Source organism: Pristis pectinata, chromosome 14 (assembly GCF_009764475.1).
Source record: "Pristis pectinata isolate sPriPec2 chromosome 14, sPriPec2.1.pri, whole genome shotgun sequence".
Classification (NCBI taxonomy): Eukaryota; Metazoa; Chordata; class Chondrichthyes; order Rhinopristiformes; family Pristidae; genus Pristis; species Pristis pectinata.
Genome location: NC_067418.1, coordinates 37,155,150 through 37,181,136, shown reverse-complemented (window position 1 = coordinate 37,181,136; position 25,987 = coordinate 37,155,150). Strand labels below are relative to the sequence as shown.

General features: G+C 41.6%; 1 protein-coding gene across 3 annotated transcripts in view; it reads right to left on the bottom strand.

Moving 5' to 3' along the window:
* The window catches only part of hps5 (HPS5 biogenesis of lysosomal organelles complex 2 subunit 2), a 56,147-nt gene extending 30,945 nt beyond the window's left edge, over window positions 1–25,202 (bottom strand). The window contains exons 1-8 of one of the 3 annotated variants that reach the window (XM_052029146.1): window positions 25,130–25,149; window positions 23,208–23,314; window positions 20,745–20,950; window positions 18,950–19,060; window positions 14,650–14,714; window positions 9,113–9,305; window positions 3,428–3,558; window positions 2,414–2,629 (exon numbers count right to left, since the gene is read on the bottom strand). In XM_052029146.1, the coding sequence (XP_051885106.1) occupies window positions 2,414–2,629; window positions 3,428–3,558; window positions 9,113–9,305; window positions 14,650–14,714; window positions 18,950–19,060; window positions 20,745–20,849 (821 nt within the window). In that variant the 5' untranslated portion in view covers window positions 20,850–20,950; window positions 23,208–23,314; window positions 25,130–25,149. Of the gene's footprint in view, window positions 1–2,413; window positions 2,630–3,427; window positions 3,559–9,112; window positions 9,306–14,649; window positions 14,715–18,949; window positions 19,061–20,744; window positions 20,951–23,207; window positions 23,315–25,129 lie in introns of all 3 variants that reach the window. The other 2 variants (XM_052029148.1, XM_052029145.1) reach the window with 2 other exon arrangements.
* Window positions 25,203–25,987: the final 785 nt, after the last annotated feature.

The window sequence follows — 25,987 nt, the reverse complement described above, 5'->3', positions numbered from 1 at the left end:
GTTTCATATCATCCATTACTGTTGGATCGATTGCAAATATTTCAGGGCAGGTTGAATACCAAGAGAAATAGATTGCATAAACTGTTTTCACTAATAACCATAAGTAATATAATTTGTAGCTCAGAAGAATTCAGCAAGTGTTACATGTTTAGATTTCACTAAGCACCTGATACCATGTTGCACAGAAGAAGTCAGAGTCAACCTATGGAGTGGAATTGAAATTATCTTACAAGACCAACATCAGTCCTGAGGCAACCTCTCATACAGTTGACTGAAACCAAAGAGTATTTGGTTTCAGTCAACTGTTGGGATTAGTCTAGATTGGGAGTCAGGAAAATCAGGATAAAAGTAATTGGCAAATTTAATTTCATTTTTATGTTAGGACCAACATCTTGCATCTTCAAACTGTATAAAAACAGCTTAAATTTGCCCACAATATAAAACTAGGGTGGAGAAGGTAGCCTGGAATTAACAAGCAGCAAAGGAACCAAAACCCAAGGACCCAACTGAGTTTGGAGTTGGACCAGTAAGTGGCATAAATATTGTAATATAGACAACTGCAAGGTGGCAAGGCAGTAAAAGAGCAATTAACAACTAGTAAACAGGTCAGACAGGATCCACAGGGAAAAACAAAGTTAGCTTTTCAAGTTGATGGCTCCTTCATCAGTCTGATGAAAGATCATCAATTTGAAACATTGTGTTTTTCTCTGCAGTGATGCTGCATGACTTGCTGAGTACTTCCAGCATTTTCAGCTTCCAATATCTGTAGCATTTTGATTTTGGAAATGATAAATGGTAAAGAATTACAGGATAGAAAGCTGAGAATGCTGGCAGATACTCAAAAGAAATTTGGAAAACACTATCAGAATTATAGAACAAAAATCACAAAGATAGTTAGCTCGTAAGAAGCACTTGCTTGGTCCCACCTGAAGTGCTTTGTGCCCCATTCTGACATGGTTTTACAGAGGATACTGAGATGGGCAACCAAGGATGAGAAAACTGCAAACCAATTGCTCAAAGTTCTACAAAGCTCTTTCTGTTCAGGAACCTTACCTTTGTAGTGGAAAATTTCATGCTATTAATGAAAGAGGGAGAAAATTGGTATCTTTGCTTATGAACCTGTTCAGTTTCATGTTAATTTTGGAAGAGTTACTGAAATCTCTCAACCATCAAACTATGAATGACTGATCACGTGGACAGGTATCAGCTGGATCAAAGTGATTCAGCATGGATTTGTAAAATGTGTCACGATGAATTAAGTTGAATTTTAGAGGTAGTTACTATCATGGTGGAGCATCTAAGAAAGGTTATCATGGAATTCTAGAAGGCATCGGATAAGGGTTTGCACAAGATGATAAATGCAAATTTGAAAATTAGAGCTAACCTTGCAATAATTGGCATCTGATTGGGAGATAAGAGATTGCAAGTAGAAAATTGGCTAGATGTGACAAATTGCTCTCCCCTGGTACTGGAAATTCAACATTATAAATTAAATGATGTGGGTGAAGGAACATTTTTATACAAACATTTGCAGATTACACTGTTCAAAGACAAAATGTGGTTTGGATTAAAGTAGCAAATTAATGTAGACAGACTAGCTAAAAGGACAAAATACTGGTGGATGTGGGGAAGTCAGAGATTATCCTCTTGAGATTCAGCACAACAAATAGGAATGGAAAAGGCCAAGAGAATGTTTGGCATTTTTAATTCAAAAATGTGAAAAGATGATCCTTCTATTAAACTTCTGTTTGATTATACTGTATCAGCATTCAAATTTGGACACCAGATATCAGGAAAAGGATACTTGCTCTGAAATCCAGAACAAAAAGGCACAAATTTAAAACTATATTTATATCCAAGCAGATGTGTTATTTCCCCACTTGGCAAAACAGTGGTGAAAATCTGAAATTCACACCTCCAAAAATCTAGGGATTGTGAACTAATTAAAATCTTCATAACTGAGAACAACAGAGTTTTGTTGGGCACGTTCATCAAAGAGTAAGAAGCAAGTAGTGGTAAATGAAATTGAGGTACCATCAGCATTAGGCTGGCAGAGTGGCATACCAGTTGGTGGTGCTGCCTCACATTCTGACCTCTTCTGGTGTCTGTGTGGAGTTTGCGTGTTCTCCTTGTGAACACGTGGGTTTCTGTGGGTGATCTGGTTTCTTTTCATATCACCAATTGCTAGGTTATTTAACCACTGTAAATTGACTCTAGTGTGAGTGAATAGAAGGGGAGTTAATGGGCTTATGAGAGACAATGAGTTACAGGAAAATAAGTACAGAATTTTTTTTTGTGGGATTGTTCTGAGAGGTGGCATAGCCTCGATGGCCTCCTATGTCATGAGGAAATATTATGTTTTGCTGAGAAATGATAGTAAAGGAAGAAGCATGTCAGACAAGCACACAAATACCTGAGAGAGATGATGGGAAGTGGAGGTGTTCCCAATAATTGTTTGAACTGGTGCGTGCTCAGCACCTCCCCTTCAAAGTTCACTTCCCACATCCGTGAACCAGGGCGTGCACAGAAGATGAATGGATGTGGGGTTCCAATAGTCTTTGCTCCTGACAAGAAACAGGCTCCAAATTCTCCATCTCGCTCCTTGTTTCCAATTTTCCAGAACTTCTCTCTGTTATTCAAAAATTACTGGTGGAGTAAATCTGATTACATCCAACTCTTCAAAGTTTTGTGCCTTCAACATTGATTATTATTATAACCCATTACAACCACTCGACTAAGTTTTTAAATCAGTACCACTATCATTCAAACTCCCTTCTCTTCAGAGCTATTTTTTAGTGCTTTCTTTTCCTTCACTTGCTTATATTAGAGTAACAGTAGTTCCAATTAAAGTCCTGCTTTTTTTTTTACTAGAAGGCCAGCTTCTTCTGTGAAAGAAAACTGGAATTATCAGCATACTGCACACAGAAGTCAGATATTGACTCTGAATAGAAATGTGAAGTTTTCGTCTTCAGCATCAGTCTGACACTCAATGCAAGAAAGCTGATCAGTTCAGTGGTTTGTCTGACAATACAAAAAGTGAATATGGTTCAAAACAGTAAGCAACTTGACAATGTAGAGTGCCCATCAAAGTTCAATGAATCCATATAAAACATTGGTTAAATACATAGGCTGGTTTGACCAGAAACCATGCACATAAGGGAGGTTCCAGAATCATTTCCTGGTCTATGATAACTACATGATTTCAACAAGGTTAATAATGAGAAAGCTACAAATATCATCAATGACCTTGGATAAGTGGGGGGTTTCCTGGGTGTTGAAGAGGATATATACATATATTTTTTAAACTCTTTCTGTTGATCAATATCAACAGAGGGACAAAAAGCAGGCCTGCCTCACAGTAAGAATACAAGAAAAATCACAATGCCAATAATCAAGGTCACAATGTATGTGGAATTCTAGCAAATACCTCTCTGTGTCACATAGATAGCAACGAGTGAGAGAGGAGATCAGCAACCTGCCCTCCAGGTAGTCAAGCTGCACCACTCGCGAGTCCACTGTTGTAATCACCTGAACTGGAAACATCACAAATGCAGCAGCCTAATTCAGAATAAGAGAGCAATCGATAAAGTGGATTTGAATGGTCCAAGCAGCGGCAGTCTAAGCCAACATCTCACACCCCGCCACATGTCAAAACTTCTTTTCGCTAATTTTTCTCAGTTCAGATAAAAGGTTTTCAACCTGAAACATTGACACTGTTTCTCTCCCAGCAGACGCTGTTTGATCTGCTGAGTATTTTATGCACTTTCTATTTTATTTCAAATTTGCTGCTTCTGAAGTATTTACCTCTTGGAGTCCACACTCCATGCAAGTACATTCTCACACCCTCCAAATTATAACTCCATTTACCACAAATGTAAATTTCAAATAAAATTTAAATTATTTTTAAAAATTCTTCTCATCTCTAGTCTCTCTGAGTCATAAAACCATTATTAGCAGAAGGTAGCTAGGGAAGGGGTTGGCCTACTCAAGGACAACAGAAGGAATTATGCATGGAGCCAGAAGAGGTAGGTAAAGTCCTTAAGGGGTACTTTGCATCAGTATTCACCAAGGAAGAGAGAATCACAGAGACAATGATGAGATTAGGGAGGGGTGTGTTGATATTCTAGGGCATATTGACATTAAGAAGGTGCTGTGTGCACTGAGAAACATTAAGGTGGATAAGTCCCCAGGGCCTGATAGAATCTATCCTAGGCTACTGAGGAAGGCAAGGAGGGAGAATGCTGGGGCCTTGACAAAGATCTTTATATCCTCTTTAGCCACAGGGAAGGTCCCAGAAGACTGGAGAATAGCCAATGTTGTCCCTTTCTTCAAGGAGGGCAAAAGAGACAAACCAAGCAATTATGGGCCTGTAAGTTTTACATCAGTGTAGGGAAATTATTGGAGAAGATTCTTAAGGACAAGGTTTACTTGCATTTGGAAAGGCATGGATTTGTTAGGGAGACTATAGGAGGTTATGTCTCACAAATTTGAGCTTTTTGAGGATGTGATGAAGATTATTGATGAAGGTGGGGCAGTGGATGTTGTCAGTAAAGCCTCATGGTGGGTTGGCCCAGATGAAGTCACATAGTAAATTGGATACTAAACTGGCTTGGTCAGAGAAGACAGGGGGTAGTAGTGGAGGGGTGCTTCTCTGACTGGAGATCTGTGAACAGTGGTGTTCCACAAGGATCATAGAATATAACAGCACAGTACAGGCCCTGCGGCACATGATGTTGTGCCAACATTTTATCCTGCTCTAAGATCTATCTAACCCTTCCTCCATTTTGCTATCATTCATGTGGCTATCTAAGAGTGTCTTAATTGTCCCTCATGTATCTGCCCCCACAACCTCTGCCGGCAGTGCATTCCCCCTTATACATTCCTCTGATCACCTTAAAATTATACCCCTTCATGTGAGCCATTTTCGCCCTGGGAAAAAGTCTCTGACTGTCCACTCGATCTATGCCTCTTATCATCTTGTACACCTCTATCAAGTCACCTCTCATCCTCCTTCTCGCCAAAGAGAAAAGCCCTAGCTCACTCAACCTATCCTCATAAGACATGCTCTCTAATCCAGGCAGCATCCTGGTAAATCTTCTCTGCACCCTCTCTAAAGCTTCCACATCCTTCCGATAATGAGGCGACCAGAACTGAACACAATACCCCAAGTGCGGTCTAACCAGAGTTCTACAGAGCTGCAACATTATCTCGCGGCTCCTGAGCTCAATACCCAGTGCTGGGACCTCTGTTGTTTGTGATAATATACAAATTATCTGGATATAAATGTTGGTGATTAGTTTGGTAAGTTTGCAGACGATATGAAAATCAGTGGAGTTGTGGATACTGAAGAAGGTTGTCAAATGATACAATAAATCAGTTGGAAATGTGGGTGGAGAAATAGCAGATGGAGCTTATTCTGGATAACTGTGAGGTGTTGCACTTTGGGAGGTCAAATACAAGCAGAAAGTATACAGTAAATGCAGGACCCTCAGGAGCATTGATGTAGAGAGGGAAATTAAGGTGCAAGTCCATAGCTCTCCGAAAGTGCAGGCACAAGTCAATAAGATGGTAAAGAAGACATATGGCATGTTTGCCTTCATCAGTCGGGGCATTCGGTATAAAAGTTGGCAAGTCACATTGCAGCTGTTTAAAACTTTGGTTAGGCCACATTTGGAGTATTGTGTGCAGTTCTGTCGCTACACTATAGGAAGGGTGTGGAGGCTTTGGAGAGGGTGCAGAAGAGGTTCTCCAATATGTTGCCTGGTGTATTAGCTATAAGGAGAGGTTGGACAAACTTGGATTTTCACTGGAGCATTGGAGGCTGAGGGACGACTTAATAGAAGTATATAACATGACAAGAAGCATAGATAGGGTAGATGATAGGGGAATCTTTTCCCCAGAATGGAAGTGTCAAGTACCAGAGGGCATAGGTTTAAGTTTAAAGGAGATGTCTGAGGTAGGTGTTTTGTTTTACACAGAGAGTAGTAGGTGTTTGCAATGCGCTGCCAGGGGAGGTGTTAGAAGCAGATACGATTGCAACATTTAAGAGGCATTTAGGCAGACACATAAACAAGAAGGGAAGAGAGGAAGAAGGACCATGTGCAGGCAGACATGATTAGTTAGACTGACATCATGGCTGGCGCAAACATGGTGGGCCGAAGGGCCTGTTCCTGCGCTGTACACTTCTATGCTCTATGTTCTGTAATAACTGCCACTCTGCATGACATCTTGTATTTTAATTCATCTTTTTTAGAAGCTGAAAGATATAAAACTTCTTTCATGTCTTCCTATCCTCTTAATGACACAACTTAAGCCTGCCACTCCTGCATCATTACTTACCTGTCTGTTTCTTCAGTTATGTCCTTCACTATGTGCAATAGCCCTTTAACTAGAGGGTTTTCAAGTTAAAAATGGAAGATAACGAGTGGAAAATGGCAGCAAAATTACATGTAAAACTGAGTAAAAGTGTGCTTAACATTTTAAAAAAACCTGCAAATGCCCTTGTGTATTCAATGGCCACAGTCCTGTAGACATTATAGAACATAGAATAGTACAGCACAGTATGGGCCCTTCGGCCCACGATGTCGTGCTGACCTACTCCATGACCAATCTAACCCTTCTGTTGGATTCGATTGTTTTAAGTAGTTTTTTTTTAACATGTATAGTGTTTAATACATCTCAAGTGGCTGCACAAGGTATGGCTGCCTCCTAGCTTATTAGTTCGCCCATCAGGTGAATATCTGTTTTCTCATTGGTTGGTTTCGCCACAGGTATCTAATAGGTTTTCTGATTGGATTATTGTTAGCTAAGGAGTACCTCTTATCTCAGGTATAAAAGGTGTTGTTTTTTGTAAATCACTCTCTCTCTTGCTCTCCTCCCCCTTGGCCCTAGCTCATTTTTAGTTCCTTTTGTCTCAGCTCATCTCCTAGTAGTAAAGGTAGTGTCATGTATTCTGTGACTGTTTCTTTGTTTTAAACTTTTCCAATAAAACTTTGTGAAGCACCAAGTTGTTTTCAACTCATTCTTGGACTCCTGAAAGAACCTGCGGATTTGAAAATAACCAGATCTGACACTTCCCTCCTACACATCCCATAACCCTCCATTTTTCTTACAACCATGTGCCTATCTAAGAGTCTTTTAAATGTCCCTATTGTATCAGCCTCTACCACCACCCCCGGCAGTGCATTCTGGACACCATCACTCTGTGTAAAAACACCTACCTCTGACATCTCCCCTAAACTTTCCTCCTCTGACCTTAAACTGATGTCCTCTGATATTGCCCATGCCACCCTGGGGAAAAGGTGCTGGCTGTCCACTCTATCTATGCCGCTCATAACCTTATACACCTCTATCAAGTCGCCTCTCATCCTGTGTCACTCCAAAGAGAAAAGCCCTAGCTCGCTCAACCTTCACTCATAAGACATGTTCTCTAATCCAGGCAGCACCTAGATAAATTTCCTCTGCACCCTCTCTGAAGCTTCCACATCCTTCCTTTAATGAAGTGACCAGAACTGAACACAGTACCCTATGTGTGGTCTAACCAGAGTTTTATCGAGCTGCAACATTACCTTGTGGCTCTTGAACTCAATCCCCCTACTAAAGAAGGGCAGCACACCATACAGTTTCTTAGCCACCCTATCAACTTGCGTGGCAACTTTGAGGGATCTATGGACTTGGACCCCAAGATCCTTCTGTTCCTCCACACTGCTAAGAATTCTGCCATGAACCTTGTACTCCACCTTCAAGTCCATTCTTCCAAAGTGTATCATTTCACACTTTTCCGATTGGACTCCACCCAACTCTGCATCCTGTCTGTATCCCGTAACCTACGACAACCTTCTACACTATCCACATCACCTCCAACCTTCGTGTCATCTGCAAACTTACTAATCTACCCCTCCACTTCCTCATCCAAGTCATTTATTAAAAAAAATCACAACGAGCAGGGGTCCCAGAACAGATCCCTGCAGAAACCAACCTTCAGGCAGAATACTCTCCATCTACTACCACCCTCTGCCTTCCATGGGCAAGCCAATTCCAAATCCACGCAGCCAAGTCTCCATGGATCCCATACCTCACAACTTTCTGGATGAGCCTACCATGGGGACCTTGTCAAATGCCTTACTAAAGTCCACATACATTCATTTTCAAACATTTATAGATCAGGGAATCCTATATGTTTATGTGTCAAGCAACATCCCATTTCATGATTCAGTCCAGCCTGAGCCTTATGATGACTCCAACCCAATGAGACTCTAACCTTGCCCAAGATTACACAACAAGTTCCCATTGCTGTCAATTTGCAGTCGACCAACCTTTATTTCCCTTCTTCTCCTATAAGCACCAACTCCTTGCTTCTTACTCTTCTAAAGGCAATGACCCTTTTATTCAAGTGGTCATAATTCAGCAACTCATAATAATGAGTCCTGACAGACTCTTCAAAATGTGGGGGTTAGATCTTCCAGCACATTCTTATGCATGTGCTTTTGAACAGAAAACACTAAAAATAATCAGGACAGGGACCTGTGCTGATTTTCACCTCCTTAAATCTCATGTTCTTTTTCAATATTTGTACAACATAGGGGGAAGCCATTTGGCCCATCAATGCTATGCTGTCTCACAGAGCAACTCCATTCCTCCACTTCTTTCCTGGTAAACTATTCTCTCACAGATACCCATTAATATCCCTCCCACTCACCAATTCCATCATCAGCCACCTGTACTCACAGTAATTTCCAGTAGCAATTACCATAACAACCAGCATGTTTTTGGGATGTGGCAGGAAACCAGAATATCCAGAGGGAAAAAAAATCACATGGCCACAGACAAACTACACACAGACAGCACCAGAAATTAGGATCAAACTAGGGTTGCTGGAGCTGTGACACACTGTACTGCACACCACTGTTTTGAAGCCCAGTGGTGCACTTGCCGAGACTAGCTAACCGCGCACACCTAGGAATTAACTCTGATCGACTAGCTTGTAAACTCAGTTGGATTACGAGTTTACCGTCAGGAGTGCTTTAGAAACTTTTCACTGTGTACATTGTGTGGAATGGATGTCATTACACAGCAATTGTTCATCACTGTAAATAAATAAAAGAATACAAACCTTTCCCTGTTTTGAGGAATTAACTTTCAAGACAGAAACTTTTCCTAAATTGTCTCCCACGAAGATCCTGAGAGCAGTCGTATCCCAGCAGAGGGCAGTAACTTGTCTACCTCTGTGCTCCGATGACACGCAAATTCTCTCAGGTTTTCCACGCCGCTCTTGATGCAGCTCCCATACAATCACATGACCTTGGCTGAAAGAGGAAACAAACCAATAATTGGAAGACTGTGTCATCTATGGGGTTATTTAGTGCAGACCAAGAACAAATTATCCATTATCTAGATAATGGGTCTCTGAAGTAGGTTTGTAACGATATACAGAATCCTTCTCTCTGTACCATGCATCAATTACAAATGCAATTCTGCTGCCCATTAAGACTTGTCCTTTCACTCAGTACATGCATTCTGTCTGCTGTGCCTCAGCTCACTCTCTCTCAGAATAGGGCATCACCCAGCACGTATCCTATGAGAGGCATACTGTATTACCTAATTATGAAGACTCATTAATGGTCTAATTTTAAAACATGTTATTCTGCTGGTGAGAGAGATGGATGAAGTTCAATAAAGCAGATTTGTACTCTTTGTTTGAAATTAAACAAAAAACTGCACAGGCTGGAAATCTGAGTCAATATTACAGGTGGATAAATTAACAACAAAACTGGCCAGTTATGACACAGGGAAAGCAAGTTGCCTGAAATTGTTGAATTCACCAAAAGTCCCAAAGGCTGCAACATTCCAGACGGAAGATGAGGTGCCTGGTGATGGGACACCTACTCTTTTGCCTAGTCTCTTCCCAATGTCATTCACTACACAGGGGTGACCCTGAGCTTTGAGTTGCCTGCCACTTTAATTCACCATCCCACTCCCAGTCTGACTTATGTGTGTGTGCCCTCCTGACTGTGTCAATGAGGCCCAATGCAAACTTGAGGAACAGCACTTCATCTTTTGTCCCATTATGTTGCAGCCTTCAATATCAAATAATTTCAGATAACTTGCTTTCTGTGTGTCAGAATTGGCAAGTTTCCTTGTAAGGTAACCCATTTCTTTCTTTCTCTCGTCATTGCCTGATTTGCTGGCCATTTCCAACATCCTCATCTTGGTTTCACTTCTCTGCAACAGCTCTGACCCACATATCATGGCTTTTCCATGACCCTTTGTCATGGCAACATCTAGGAGTACCGTGAACAGTTTTGGATTCTTTATTTAAGGAAAGATATATTATCATTAGATGTTGTTCAAAGATGGTTCACTTGGATGATCCTAGGCATTGAGAGATTACCTTATGAGGAAAGGTTGAACAAGTTTGGTCTGTGCTCAATGGAGTTTCAAAGAATGGAAGGTGTTCTTATTGAACATACAAGATTCTTAAGGGATTGGACAAAGTAAATACTGGGAAGATGTTTCCCCTCAAAGAAAAGCATAGCACTGGATGACATATTCTCAGAATAAAAGAATGCCTATTTAAGACTGAGGCAAGGAAGAATTCTTCTCTCAAGGGGTTATTAGACCAAAATTCCATGATATGGAGGTTGAATCCTTAAATATATTCAAGGCTGAGATACATAGATACTTAATCAATAAAAGAATCAATAGTTATGGGGAGAGGCTGGGAAAGTGAACTTAAGGAAGCTTGGATCAGCCACGATTGTATTGAATGGCAGAGAATTCTCAAGTGACTGAATAGTCTATTCCTGTTTCTATTTTAGTTTTGCCATACAATGTTATGCACATACACTAGTTATCCAGTAAATAAGGACTTTACATAACTATAGGGAGACAGTAGTGGTGAAAAAGGAGCAGTGCTGGACTAATTGACTAACTTTATCAGTACTGAATGAAACATTGAACATAGAACAGTACAGCACAGAAAAAGGCCCTTTGGCCCACAATGTCTATGCCGACCATGATTACAATCTAAACTAATCACATCCGCCTGCACATGGCCTATATCCCTTTATTCCCTGCCTATTCACGTGCCTGTCTAAACGCCTCTTAAGCATTGCTATCATATCTGCTTCCACCACTTTCCATGGCAGCGCATTCAAGGCATCTACCACTCCCTGTGTAAAGAAAAAAATGGCCTTGTAAATCTCCTTTAAACTTCCCCCCTCTCACCTTAAACCTATGCCCTCAGTATTTAACATTTACACCCTGGGGAAAAGACTCTATCTAACGTATCTATGTCTCAAATAATTTTATATATTTCTATAAGGTCACCCCTTCAGCCTCTGACACTCCAGAGAAAAAAATCCAAGTTTGTCCAACCTCTGTTTATAACTAAACATTTCTATCCACAAGTTATTGTCGTATGAATTTCTTTAACTGTCATAGCATATAAGCAGTTAAAAGTTAGCTGTATTCAGAAGAAATATATCCTAGTGCATCACTTTCAACTCTGACCATAATTTTTCATTCCTCCTCAGATGCAAATGTGATTTAAATGTTGCACTCTTATTCAAGAAATGGGAGAGGGATGAGCCTGGTGAATACAGGCCTGTCTTTCTAACATCATTTACAGGAAAACTGAAAAAATATCATCAAGAAGAAAATTAATTCTCACTTTAAGAAGTAAAGGTTTAAGAATAAGGGACAGCCAGGGTGTCACAGAGTCATAGTTGTACAGCACAGAACAGGCCCTTTGGCCTTCTTATTACACCAATCCCATTTACCCACAAGTACTAGTCCAGGTGTTTCTCAAATGTTGTGAGAGCATCTGCCTCGAGCATCTCTTCAAGCAGTGTGTTTCAGGTTCCAACCACCCTCTGTGTGAAAAAAAAAGTCCCTTTCAGATACCCACTAAACCTTCTCCATCACACCTTAAACCCATGCCCTCTTGTCTTTGACGCCTCACCATGGGAAAAGGATTTTTACCTTCTACCTTATCCATCCTTCCTCAAAATCTTATAAATTAGGTCAACCCCTCAGCCTCATCCACTCCAGGGAAAACAAATCCAGCCTATCTAGTCTCTCCTTATAATTGATAATTCCAATTCAGGCAATATCCTGTTCAATCTCATCTGCAATCTTTCCACTGTAATCATGTCCTTCCTATTCACTGGTGACCAGAACTCCACGCAATATCCAAAGTGTGGTCTAATCAATGTTTTATGAAATTGTAATACGACTTTCCAGCTCTTACATTCTATGCCACGGCCCAACGAAGGCAAGCATTCCATGTCTTCTTCACCACTTTGTCCACCTTTGCCACTACTTTCAGAGGTCTATGGACTTGTACCTGACAGTCATTGTTCATCAATACTCCCCCGGGACTACCATTTATTGCATATATCCTCCCCTTGCTTGCCTTCCCAAAATGCATCTCCTCACACATGTCAGAGTTAAATTCCATTTGCCATTGCTGTACCCAACTTTCTAGCTGATCTATATCATGTTGTACCTTGGACAACCTTCCTCACTATCTACAACACCACCAATATTTGTACCACCTGCAATGAATTTCTTAGTAGCTGTTAAAGGATTGATGAAGGTCAAGTAATAGCTGTCAGTACACCACTTCAAAGGGTTTTGACGAAGTACTACAAAGTAGACATTTGGACAGTCAGTCTGTGACATTAAAGGGACAGTGGTAATTTGGGTGCATAATTGTCTAATGGAAAGGAAGCAGAAAGTAATGGTGAATGTATGCTTTCTTGACTGGAGAAAGGGCACATAGTAGAGTTCCCAGGGTCCGTGTAAGAACATTGTTTTGATTGTAAATGACATGAACTTGTTGTAGGGAGCAAAATGTCAAATTCTGTGAATGTTAGAAATTTCAGAGTGCATTGCTGAAATGGGGAGATATGCAAGAGGTAATGTGGTGGAGCTATGTGTCAAAGTAATGCACTCTCAGAGGAACAATGTGACAACACCAAATTACCTAAACAGTTGCAAAAAGCAAAATACTCAGGATTTGTTTAATATTATTTTGACAGATTTGGGGGCCATATTTACAATTCCTGAAGGTGACAGGGAAACTTGATAAGGCAACTAGGAAAAAGTGCATGGAAATTTCATTTGATAGCAGACACAATTAGTACATTGGTTAGGCTTCAGCTGAATATTAAGTACAAATCCAAGTGCTACACCTTAGAAAAAATGTCAAGACTTGAGATAGGGTACAGAAATGGTTTAGCAAAGTGATACCAAGGATGAGAACCTTCATTTTTATGGAAAGATTTGAGTTCTGGGATTGCACCCCTTCAAATTTAAAAAGTAGAGATGACCCAATAGGAAGTATTGAAAACTAAGGTTTTGATTAAGAGGGAAAACGCTGCTTCCCTTGGCACGTGGGCAAGTCAAGTTTATTGTCATGTGCATAAGTACGGTGAGATACAGGTATAATGTGAAACTTGCTTGCAGCAGCATCACAGGCACATAGGTACAGACAACACACTTAATAAAATATACAAGTCAGTGAAGTGAGAAAAATAGACTGTACAAAAGCAAGACCTTAGTGAAATAAGAAAGGCACAATGAGAGACAAGTCCAATGGTAGTGCAAGAGGTGGTCTGTAATGTTCCATTTCTGAGGTAGGGGTAGGTTTGGGGTTAGTTCAGGTCAAATAACCACAGGACGTATATTTAGAATGACTGACACATAACCTAGAGTGAAAATGAGGAGAATGCATGCCTCCTCTCCACCTTCACCCCACCACCATTCCCATTCCCCACCACCATGCCCAACAGGGAGAGAGAATCATATCTTACAGAAACTTACAAAAGCCTACTGGACATGCATTTGAAAGGAATTGAACTGCAGTGTATAAAGAAAAGGTTGGGCTTGTGGGCTAATTTGGACAGTGCTTTCTCAGAGCTGGAACAGGCCTTTACAGACCAAATGGCCTCTGTTATGAAGTAAGTTTCAATGATTGGACTAGTTGTATTCTGCTAGCTTAAGCAATTTAAATTTTAAGGCAAATGAATTGTGTAATTTGTTCAAATGTGTTTCTCATTGGCAAGTCCCTCTGAATCAATAGTCAGACATTAAGCCATGTCCTGGTCACTGTTTTTAATCGATTCTTTCTCACTGTAAGTGCAACTGCCTTAATCAAACTGGAGAGCTTTAACAGTTGATTCAGGAAATAGCAATACTGTGCAAGAAAATTTATCTCTATTTAACATGAGTTTCAAAACTATTGTGGATTTACTAAGCTTAATATCTTACTGGAAAAAATATGTTTCTACTCCTCCTGGTTTATTCCAGCTCTGTGACGTATGTGTCAGTTGCAGCCCTGAGAACGATCTGTCTATTGCTTTATGAACATAAAAAATCAATGAAAATACATGCTGGATCTCTCAATTAAAATAATCTCTAAAAGAGGTTATGGCAGCATGCTATAGATTTGAACTAGATATCAAAGTAACTGAAAACACGAACTAAGCTAAGTAAAGTTTGAAATATGAAAGGAAGAAATACAAGGAATGAAAACGAGATTAAAGACAACAAAAAAAACCCATTGAAATGTCTCATAGAAAAGTGTTAAAGGCAGCTACAGGGTACAGGAAGAATGCAAAAATGAAAGATAATAATAGAGCTTACCTAGTAGATACAGCAACAAAATCCTCATCATGCTGACAGCAAGCAACATAAGTGAGAGCTCCTTCCTAAAGGACAAAAAATTATTAGAAATGTACATCGTTCATAATGCGATGCACAACACCTCCATGGTCCCACTCATTTTTTGTCTGCTCAAATTGTTTGGTTTTCTATTTTGGCTACAATGCTGCTTGATGTACTTGGAGAGGGGAAAGGAAGGCAGGAACATGCAGCAATATTTTCATCCAACAAAACTCATGGTTTAGGCCAATCTGTATTTTTGGTCTAGGATCCAATCTTTAAGACAGGTGAAGACATTGATCAGATTTATCTAAATTTACGTAATAGTCTGTTATAAATTTTATATGCTCTTTTCCCACTTCTTTTCCTGTTCAAAAGAATACAAAGGTCCTTCCAATTACCTAAAATCTCAGATCAATCCTTTTTGAAGTTACACGTTGAACAATGTGTGGATGAAGTCTTACAAACAAAAAGTGAAATAAATAACCAGTAAGATATGGAAAGAATATTGTTCAGGACACCAGGATAACTTTGAATGAAGCCATCAATCTTTTACTGCCATAGTCATAGAGTTGGACAACACAGAAACTTCACCTCACTATGTCTATGCCATCCTTTTTGCCCATTTACACTAATCCCATTTGTCCACATTAGGACAATAACATTCTATGCCTTGCCTATTTAAGTGTCTGTCTTAATGCCTCTTAAATATTGTAATTGTATCTGATTGCACCAACTCCTCTGGCAGTGCACTCCAGATATCAACGACTCCCTGTGTAAAATCTTACCCCTAATATCCCATTTAAAATGCCTACCTCTTGCCTTAAACCCATGCCCTCTTGTTTTTGACAACCCTACCATGGGAAAAAGATTTCGACTATCTACCCTGCCTAAGCCTCTCATGATCTCACATGCTTCTATCAGTAAGTCCTCAGCCTCCTTAGTTCCAATGAAAACAACCCAGCCTATCCAATGTCTCTCCATAAAGTCTTCCAATGCGGGCAACATCCTGGTAAATCTTCTCTGAACAAATACTAAGGGTTTTATTAAAATATTCCATTAGAAAAACTTCAGTGCAACAATACAGCATCATCATGGCACTGCAATAAATTATCAGCCTAAATTACCTGGTTCGACCTTAAAAGGAGTGTGCACCCATTAAAATAATTCCGGATAATCCTGGAAATTATAGAGCAGTGAATTCCACGTCAGTGGTAGGGATGCTATTGGAGAGGATTCTTAGGGATAAGATTTGTAAGCATTTGGAAAAGCATGGCCTAATTAGGGACAGTCAGCATGGCTTCATGTGGGGCAGGTCACATCTGACTAACTTGATTGCGTATTGAGGAGATGATGAAGGTGATCGATAAAGGTAGAGCAGTGAATTTTGTCTACATTGATTTTGGTAAGGCATTCAACAAGGTCCCTCATGGTAGGCTCATCCAGAAGATTATGATATATAGGATTCATGGTGACTTGGCCACTTGGATTCAGAATTGGCTTGCCACAGAAGACAGAGGGTAGTAGTCAATGGGTCTCATTCTAGCTGGAGGTCCAGGACTAGTGGTGTTCCACAGGGATCCGTACTCCAAACTCTACTGTTTGTGATATATATATATATGTAAATGACTTGAATGAAAACATGGATGGGTAGGCTAGTAAGTCTGCAGATGACACAAAGATGGTGGCATTGTGGATAGTGTAGAAGATTGCCAAAGGATACAGTGGAATATAGATCAGTTGCAGAGGTGGGTGGAGAAATGGCAGATGGAGTTTAATCCAGGAAAGTGTGAGGTGTTGCACTTTGGGAGATCAAATGCAAAGGGAAATTACGTTAATGGCAGGACCCTTAACAGTGTTGATGTACAGGGGGATTTTGGGGTCCAAGTTCATAACTCCCTGAAAGTGGCTGCACAGATTGATAGGGTGGTAAAGAAGGCATATGGCACGCTTGCCTTTATTAGTCAAGGCAGTGAGTTCAAGAGTCAGGAAGTTATGTTGCAGCTTTTTAAAGCTCTAATTTGGCCACATCTGGAGTACTGCATTCAATTCTGGCCACCCCTTGATAGGAAGGATGTGGAGACTTTGGAAAGGATGCAGAAGAGGTTTACCAGGATACTGCCTGGATTAGAGGGCATGTGCAACAAGGAGAGGTTAGACAAACTAGCGCTGTTTTCTCTGGAGTGGTGGAGGCTGAGGCGAGACCTTATAGAAGTTTATAAGATTATGAGAGACATAGAGTAGACAGCCGGTATCTTTATCCCACAGTTGAAATGTCCAATACTAAGGGCGTGCATTTAAGGTGAGGAGGGAAAGTTCAAAGGAGATGTGCGGGGCAAGTTTTTTTTAAAACAGAGAGTGGTGGATGCCTGGAATGTGCTGTCAGGGTGGTGGTATTGGCAGATACGATAGAGCCATTTAAGAGGCTCTTAGAAAGGCACATAAACTTGCAGAGAATGGAGGGATATGGACCATGACCAGGCAGAAAGGATTAGTTTAATTAGGCATCATTACCTTAATTAATTCAGCACAACATTGTGGGCCAAAGGGCCTGTTCCTGTGCTGTACTCGTTCTATGTTCTAAAATCAAAAGTGCTACCAGAGCACCTAGGCAACACTTGCTGGCTAACAGCAAGGTGGCAGTTTCACACCTAACTAACCATACTCCAATGATTGAACCTTGATGCCAAGCCCAATTGTGGTTTCACACAACATCCACAAGAGAATATTTTGAACAACAGAAATCCTGGTTGATCTATCCTCCTCATTAAGCTAGGAATAGTAAGCCAATTCCTACAGCCCTTCAATGGTTTATGTAAAATGAGCAGATCACAATGAGAACAGAGTTGGCGGCAGATACCTGTACGGTTCCCTCATGAACTGCCTTTACAAAAGAAACTATCAGGTAAGGAAAGAAAATATAAATGCTCCTATATTCCCAGATGTAGGTCAACTACTGTAAAGCTTTGCATTAAAATAAATTTCGCAAGATTAAACAAACATTTCATTTGTATTTCTCAGATACCTCAAGTATACAATGCACACCAACCTCAAAAAAAAATGGAACTTGAATATTATTGTCACTTGTATCAAGGTACAGTGAAAAACTTGTCTTGCATACCGTTACATGCATTGAGGTAGTACAAGGTAAAACAATACAGAATGAAGAGTAAAGTGTCACAGCTACAGAGAAAGTGCAGTGCAGCTAGACAATAAGGTGCAAGGTCATAAGGTAGACTGTGAGGTCAAGAGTCCACTTTATTATACTGGGGAACCATTCAATAGTCTTATAACAGCAGGATAGAAGCTGTCCTTGAGCCTGGTGGTACGTACTTTCAGGATTTTGTATCTTCTACCTGATGGCAGAGGAGAGGAGAGAGAATGTTCGGGGTGGGTGAGGTCTTTGATAATGCTGGCTGCTTTACTGAGAGGGAAGTATAAACAGAGTCCATGGAGGGGAGGATGGTTTCTGTGATATGCTGAGCTCTGTCCACAACTATCTGCAGTCTCTTGCAGTCCCGGGCAGGGCAGGGCAGAGCAGAGCAGTAGCCATACGAAGCCATGATGCATCCAGATAGTCTGCTTTCTATGGTGCATTGATAAAAGTTGATGAGTGTCAAAGGGGACACGGCAAATTTCTTTAACCTTCTAAGGAAGTAGAGGAGCTGGTGAGCTTTCTTGGCCGTGGTGTCTATGTGGTTGGACCACGACAGGCTATTGGTGATGTTCACTCCTAGGAACTTGAAGCTCTCAAGCCTCTCAACCTCAGCACCACTGATGCAGACAGGAGCATGTACACCGCCCCCCCTTCCTAAAATTAATGACTAGCTCTTTTGTTTTGCTGACATTGAGTGAAAGGTTGTTGTCATGACACCATGTCACTAAACTCTCTATCTCCTTCCTGTACTCCGACTCATTATTATTTGAGAACTGGCCCACTACAGTGGTATCATCTGCAAACTTGTAGATGGAGTAACAGCAGAATCTGGCCACGCATAGGGAGTAGAGTAGGGGGCTGAGGACACAGCCTTGTGGGGCACCAGTGCTGAGAATAAACATGCTGAAAGTGTTGCTGCCTATCCTTACTGATTTGTGGTCTGTTGGTCAGGAAGTCAAGGATCCAGTTGCAAAGGGAGGTGTTGAGTTCCAGGTCTCGGAGTTTGGTGATGAGTTTGCTTGGAATTATAACGTTGAAGGTGGAATCAAGCCTCAGCTTCACATTTAAAAAGAATCTGAAACTTCTCCACCCTCCACATTTTCCATTACCCTGTTTTATACTCACCTTATGAGTCAACATGATTCTCTGCTTCCAGCCTTCCTTCTGAATGAGATGAAGTCCACCAGCCGAGGTGCCCAGCACCAGCCATTTCCGTGATACTGACAAACACGTACACTAAGAAAAGATAAAAGCATTCAAATCAATGTCTTAATACTTCCTTGGCCACAATTCCATCATTTTCTCCTACCTGCCTGCTCCCCAACTGATTCAGACTAACTGAATGTGTCAATCTATTGTTGTTACATACTAACCTTATCATGCAGTTTTGAGCCAAAATTGTTCCAGTACGGTTACAACACTGGCACCTACCTGATTACATGCAAAATTACTTGGGTGTGTCGTGCCCACCAAACAAAGGCCAAGTCTAATCTGACTAATTACTCCCAGTCAATCTGCACTCAATCATCAAAATGACACAAACTGTCGCCACCAATGCTATTATGGCACTTAGTCACTGATAACCTTCTCATCAATGGTCGATTTTGACTTTGACAGGACTATTCAGCTCCAGACTTTTTCATAGTTTTGGACTAAATATGAACTGGAGCTTAATTCTAGGTAAGGGAAGAGTGAATGCCCACAATATCCAGGCTAAATTTGACCATGTGAGACATTCAACAGCTGTGTAAAAACTTACATAAAGACCAACCAAGTGGAAAGCTCTCCACTGGATGAATTTACAATTCTTACAAAGGAAGAAGAAAATTGCTTCAGGAGTTCCACAGGATCATGTCTTAGGCCCAGCTATTTTCAGCTGCTTCATTAATGACCTTCAAGAGGGGATATTCACTGACAATTGTGCAATGCTCAATTCCATCTGGAACTCCTCAGAAAATGAAGTAGTTTATGCCAACATGCAGCATAACCCGGACAACGTTCAGGCATGGGATGATGAGCGGCAAGTAACAATCAACATCCTGGGTGTCACCATTGACCAAAAACTCAACTGGATCAGCCACAAAAATAGTGTAGCTACAAGACCAAGTCAGAGGTTGGGTAAAATGTGGCAAATGATTCATCCTCTGACACCCAAAGGCTTTCCACCATCCATAAGCCAAGAGTGTAATGAAATAATCTCAACCCCCTTAGATAAATGCTCCAGCAAAACTCAGGAAAACCTCAGTACAGATCCCTGGAAAACATCAGTTGCTACTTACCACCAACCAGAACAAATCCTTTATTCCTACTCCCTAATTCTCAACCAATGACCTTCCTAAGTCGTAATTATTTTGTAATAAGAGATATATCACTCACTCAATCCTAATTTGCATCAGGAGGCTACACAGTAGACAAAAACCACTGCAGACCAACGTGCATTCATTTTGGCACATCACCCTTTAACTACTTGGAAAGTACACAGTCATATTTAGATGAAACAGGATTAATGTGCTACATTCCCACCATTTTTTCAGCATTCTGCAGACAAGTTAGCTTAGTCCCTTGAAAGACCTAAACGCAAATTAGTTGTGAATAATCACACCCTTGGAACCAACTGAAAGCGTGGCGACACTTGCGGGCTGCCCCCAGAACATTCTACACAATGATGCATTTCACTGTGTGTTTCGATGTACATATGCCTAATAAAGACATCTCATCTTATTGTCTGTTTCAAAAAGCTCTTTAATTTTGACTGCTTCTAAAAACCCCTAGTTAGACCTCTGTGTTATCGAACAATCTGACGACTTCAAGATTCTCCTTGGATCAGTAGATACACATAAGCTCCCTCCCACAAAAATAAAAAACATCACCCCTCTAATTTAGTTACAGCAAGTGTTGAAAGTATCCTTCTCTCACTCACCTTCAGCCTGTTTGAATCTAGTCTTAGAGCAGATAACAGGGGATCCAGAGAGTCCAGCTCAGCTAGGATATGGCTACATGATTCTGGGAGCACTGGCAATGACATTGTCGAAGATTCACAACAGCACTAAGAAAGCTGGTAAAAGATATAATTTTCAGCTTCTGTAATCATCTTATAATCTTCATTATAGATGTGTTGCATTCATGCTGCAGAAAACAGATAAAACAAACTTGCAATGAAAGTCTACTCTTCCACCAAAGCAGTTATATTTACATTCTCTCAGACAACATTCTTTTAAAAATTTGCTCCCTTTCCAATCTCAGGCATAATTAAGCACAATGTAAGGGCAGATCTTCCAACCATATGCACATGGAACCAAGTGTACCACAAGAAGAGGGCACGTTGCACAACCCCAGTTTTAGTACACGCAGAGATAAATGCATCTGTTCAGGAAGTGGTTCTCAGAAAGACAGTTTTTAAACTTCTGACTGTAATACAAAAATGCAACTGGATTACCTGACTATTATAGAGTTTCCTCAAGTGTTTCCTTTCCATTAAAATACATTGATAACAAAATTTAAAAATAACCCTCAACAGTTACAAGGGAATCCAGCAGAGTCTCGGAAAAGGCCAAACACCCAATGACAGAGTCAGCTAATGAAAAAAGTACTCAGCTGTAATGCATCAGTCTGTTGATCCCGAGCTATCTTCACTCAGTCTTTCAGCTATAAGTTAGAATCTTATGGGATCGGCTGACAGAAATCTAACTGGATACATTCTCATAAACAAAAGATTGTTATTAGTAGTGGTGGCTATGTGCAAAGAAGTAACTACTTAGATTCACAGGGGTCTTTGATAATTGTTTTGAAGGCATCAGGGAAACTGTCCACAAGTTAATGAACAAAATAAAGATTTACATAATCATTAGAGTTTTAGGATAAAGAAGAAATAACTACAAGCAGATCTAGATCTGATGCAAGAACCTCACATCTGGCATGTAGTTTTTACCATGTTATAATGTTATGCAAATTGGCAAGGGCAATGTCAAGCACCTGTACGTCTAAAAGCTTCTGAATAAAAGTCTATTGAACTGTTAAGGGACCTAATTGTCATTGTGCATGAGTCCCCAGAGTGTGAGATATAATCAGTGACATGACACTACCACAAAAGTATGTGTACCAGTATATCCTGTCAGGATGCCCAGAAGGATAGACCAAGTTATATAGGTCTGGAAAAACCAATGCATGTCTGTAAGAGATTGGGTTAAGTGGACAGGAAATTCCTTTTCACCGAGGTTCATTAACATTTGAAACAAATTGCTAGCTTGTACAATAAACCTGAGTTTGCTGCAAACACTTGGCTGAGGAGTCAGAAAAGAACTTCCACATTTATTTTATGCTAGATTAGTACAGGACATTTTTTTTTAAAATTGTACCAAAAAAAAGTTGTTCTGACTCTCTCTGAAGATTCTTAAATGTTAGAGAGCGAGACAGTATATTGAAATCACGATACATAGTTGCCCAATTACTGTGCAAGATATTCTCAATGGTTTAACTTATCTTTTTCTCTCCATCACATTCATATGATTTGAGGCTGTAAACACAAAGGTCTTATGATTTCAGTTTCAGAATAGTAATTGGTAGATGTGTGGAGCCCTTTGAAATTTTCTAATCTTGGCTCCTGCAGTAGCTGTATGTGAGATCCATTTTTATTTCATATGAGTTACAGAGCTTTCATCGTCTCAGCTTTGTAATGCCATAACAGGCGTTTTAAAACTCACTAGAAAAGTGACAAACATTAAACATGCTACACAAAAATCTGTACACTCAGGACTTTGGTGGTGCTAGACAAGCAGACTTTCTGGGCTATTGGGTATTATTTGTATTAATGCACTTATAAATTTAAAAATTATTTTTTCATATTTTCTATAGCATAATAAACTTCCCAGTGAATCAAGATTAATGGAGATGCAGGAAATGGGACCCTGGTCAGTTTGAAGTGTGTGGGAAATGGGCCCCAGTGAGTTGAATGGGAGTGTAGGAACATGGGCCCTAGCTAGTGGAAGTGAATATAGGAAACAGGGTCCTGGTGAGTCAGAATGGGGCCCCCATGAGTGGCAAGAGAGTCCAGGAACCAGGGTCTTCATAAATGGAAAGACAGTCTGGGAACCAGGGCCCCTGGGAGTGGAAAGGGAACACGGGAACTAGGTCCCCCATAGTGGAAAGGGAGGGTATCAGCAAGTGGAAATGGAGCTTGAGAATCAGGACCTCTGCAAGGCGGTAGAGAGTGCAGCAAATGTTATCTGGTGAGTCAGATGCTGATCCATTTGGATTTCTGAATAGCGGATTATCGGAGTTCTATTATACCAGTTAATAAAAGGCATTAGCCTTAGCAGCTGCCCTAACATTAATCAAATCTAACAGACCATATCAACTAAATAATATACTGCAGCAAAATATCTACCTTCGTACAAAATGTAAACAGCATCTAGATGCCATGGTAAAGGTCTGATGTCCGATACAACAGATACGGATAGTTCAGAAGTCCCCACACAGCATCACAATCAGTGACTACAGGCAGAAGATACAACAGGGATTCAATATAGAGAGCAGTTTAGGGCACACAGGCTGGATTTTGGACACAAGGCAATGCAGGGAACTAGATGTCACAGACGGGCAAAGTTGGGAGACTAAATGTGCGGACAGCTAGGGATAACCTGCATTCAGATGATGGGAGACCTAATATCCCACATGAAACAATGCATGGTGAAGTTGAACACATTTCATCATTTCAGTAACACTAGTCTTACACCTAACACAGAGTGCAAGAGTATTTTAATCACACAAAGGATTTGGAGTGGGGTATGATGCAGGGGCAATACCTGACAAGTAACAAGGAAAATTGAGGATAGATCATGAAGACTGACAGGGTGAATAGCATAATTTACACACAGCTAATGCAGTGGGCTGAGAATGACAACAATAACCTCTTGGGAGGTGTTCTTCTTAAGCTGTCCCTTAGCAAGGATGACTTGCTTCCACACTAGGTTTGAGTAGTTGAAGATGCCTGTGTGAAATCTCTTTTAACATGTGAAAGCCATTGCACACTAGCCAGTAGGCAGTCTTCAGAGAGGAAGATCTTGTCCAATGGCATGGAGATCCAAGATGATGGAAAAACAGGATCTTTACCTCCATCCTGTTCCCTTAACTACTTAACTCAGTCTCATGTCTCTTTCTTATCTTAGCTCCTCATACTGTTGTTCACACTGGTCCTATTTCCACATACTGTGTTTCACAGCCCTAGGAAGAAGCACAATTTCCCTACTTCTCCATAAAGTGGACCACCACGCCCATTTGACGTGAAGGGGTGAGGGGGTGGAAAGTTTGCTCTATTGTCCACGCTAACAGGGTCAGACTATGCCCCAGTTTCCGCAGGATTGAGGATGCAAGTTGGGGAAGGCTGGAGAACAGGAAGTTTGTCCCACTATCTGTCATGGGAAATGCGGGTGAGAGACTGTCTCGCAGCCCACCAGGGGTGGGGGTCACTATCTGCCACAGATGGAGGGCAGAGGGTAGGACAGTCAAAATGTCCCACTGCTAAGTATTGGGATGAGTTAGCCCATCCCGCTGTCATATTTAGGGGGCTAGTAGGAGGGGCAAGCTGGCGGTGGGGGGGGGGAGGTGGTCAACAGATCACATATGGAGGGCAGGCAAGGAGTGAGACGATCATAATGTCCTGCTGTTGGGATGAGTTAGCCCATCCCGCTGTCATGTTTGGGGGGGCTGGCAGGGTGGGGGTCGGGATGGTCAATAGATCTATCTGCCACATGTGCAGGGCAGAGGGTGGGACAGTCAGAATGTCCCACCGCTGGGTATTGGGATGAGTTAGCCCATCCCACTATCACATTTGGGGGTCTGGCGCGGGGGGGGGGTGTGTGGGGTGGGGGTGGTGGTCAGTCACTTCTGGCAGCAGGGGTTGGGGGAGAAGGTGGTCAATAAATCTATCTACCATATATGGAAAGCAGGGAGTGGGATGGTCAGAATGTTTTGGGACAAATAAACCTCATTCACTATCATGTTTGGGCGGGGGTGGTGTCAGTCTGTCCTGGGTTTGTGGAGGGGAGTCAGCCTGACCCGGGGTGGGTCAGTCTGTCCCGGGTGTGTGAGGGGGGGGGGGGGTGTGGGTCAGTCTGTCCCGTGGGGGGGGGGGGGGGTCAGACCTGCGCACTCATGCTGCCAATGACCTTTGACGGCAGGGAAGGTTCTGGAAAGAGGTCGGCACCGCCCACAGAAGTCCATTAGTTTCCGTGGGACAGGCGGCGGCCAAGGCCGCCGCTCAGCTGAACCGTAATGACCGCCGCTCGGGCCCCGCCCGCACCAACCTACCGTCCGCCGCCGCTCCGGCCCAGGGACAACCACCGCCGGCCCTTCCGTCAGCCCCGCCCCCCTGTCGTGGACTTCCCCGGCGGAGGCCCCGCCCCCGGGAAGCTGGCAGGACGCCCCGTCTGCCGCCTGCACCAGCGGCTGAGGGGCCTGCACCCAGTGGGAGATCCCAGGGCAGGAGGGAAAGCTCCATTTCCCAGCAGTGGAGAGCGGATCCAATCCAGGAGGTGCAGTGTTTACCGGAGCCCCGGTCTGAAGTTCAGAGCTTTCAATAACTCCCCTTAGACGTGCAAATTAAAATCCAGAATTTTGTCTGGAAGGTTTATTTGCGGTTGTTTCCTTCCCTCAACAGGGCACATTTTATGTTGATTCTTCTGCTAATATTCGTACCTCCAAAAGAGGGGGTAGGGAAGGAGTAAATATTAATCGAATTTATAGAGAGGAGGTAGAAAGTTAGAACCAGAACTGTGGTAATAAATGATGACTTCAAGCATCCCAATACAGATTGGGTTAATCTTAATGTAAGCGGTGCCACGGGCGAAAGAAAGCTTTTTAGTAAGAACTTTTGTCACTATTACCAGTCTGATGAGGGCGGAGGGGGAGCTAGATTAGGCTCTGGCAGAAAAATTTGAGGCAAGCAGAATGTGACAGTGGGGCATATTAGGGGAACGCTGATCATAATGTAAAAATTCGATTAACTATGGAAAAGAACGATAACAACAAAGGCAATATAGTTGTGTGGAAAAATACCAATTTCAGCAAGATGAAAATGGATCTGGCTAGGGTAAACTGGAATCACAAAACTATTGCTGATTAAGAGCAATATTTAAAGAACTGGTGGTTTGGGGACAGGTGCATTCC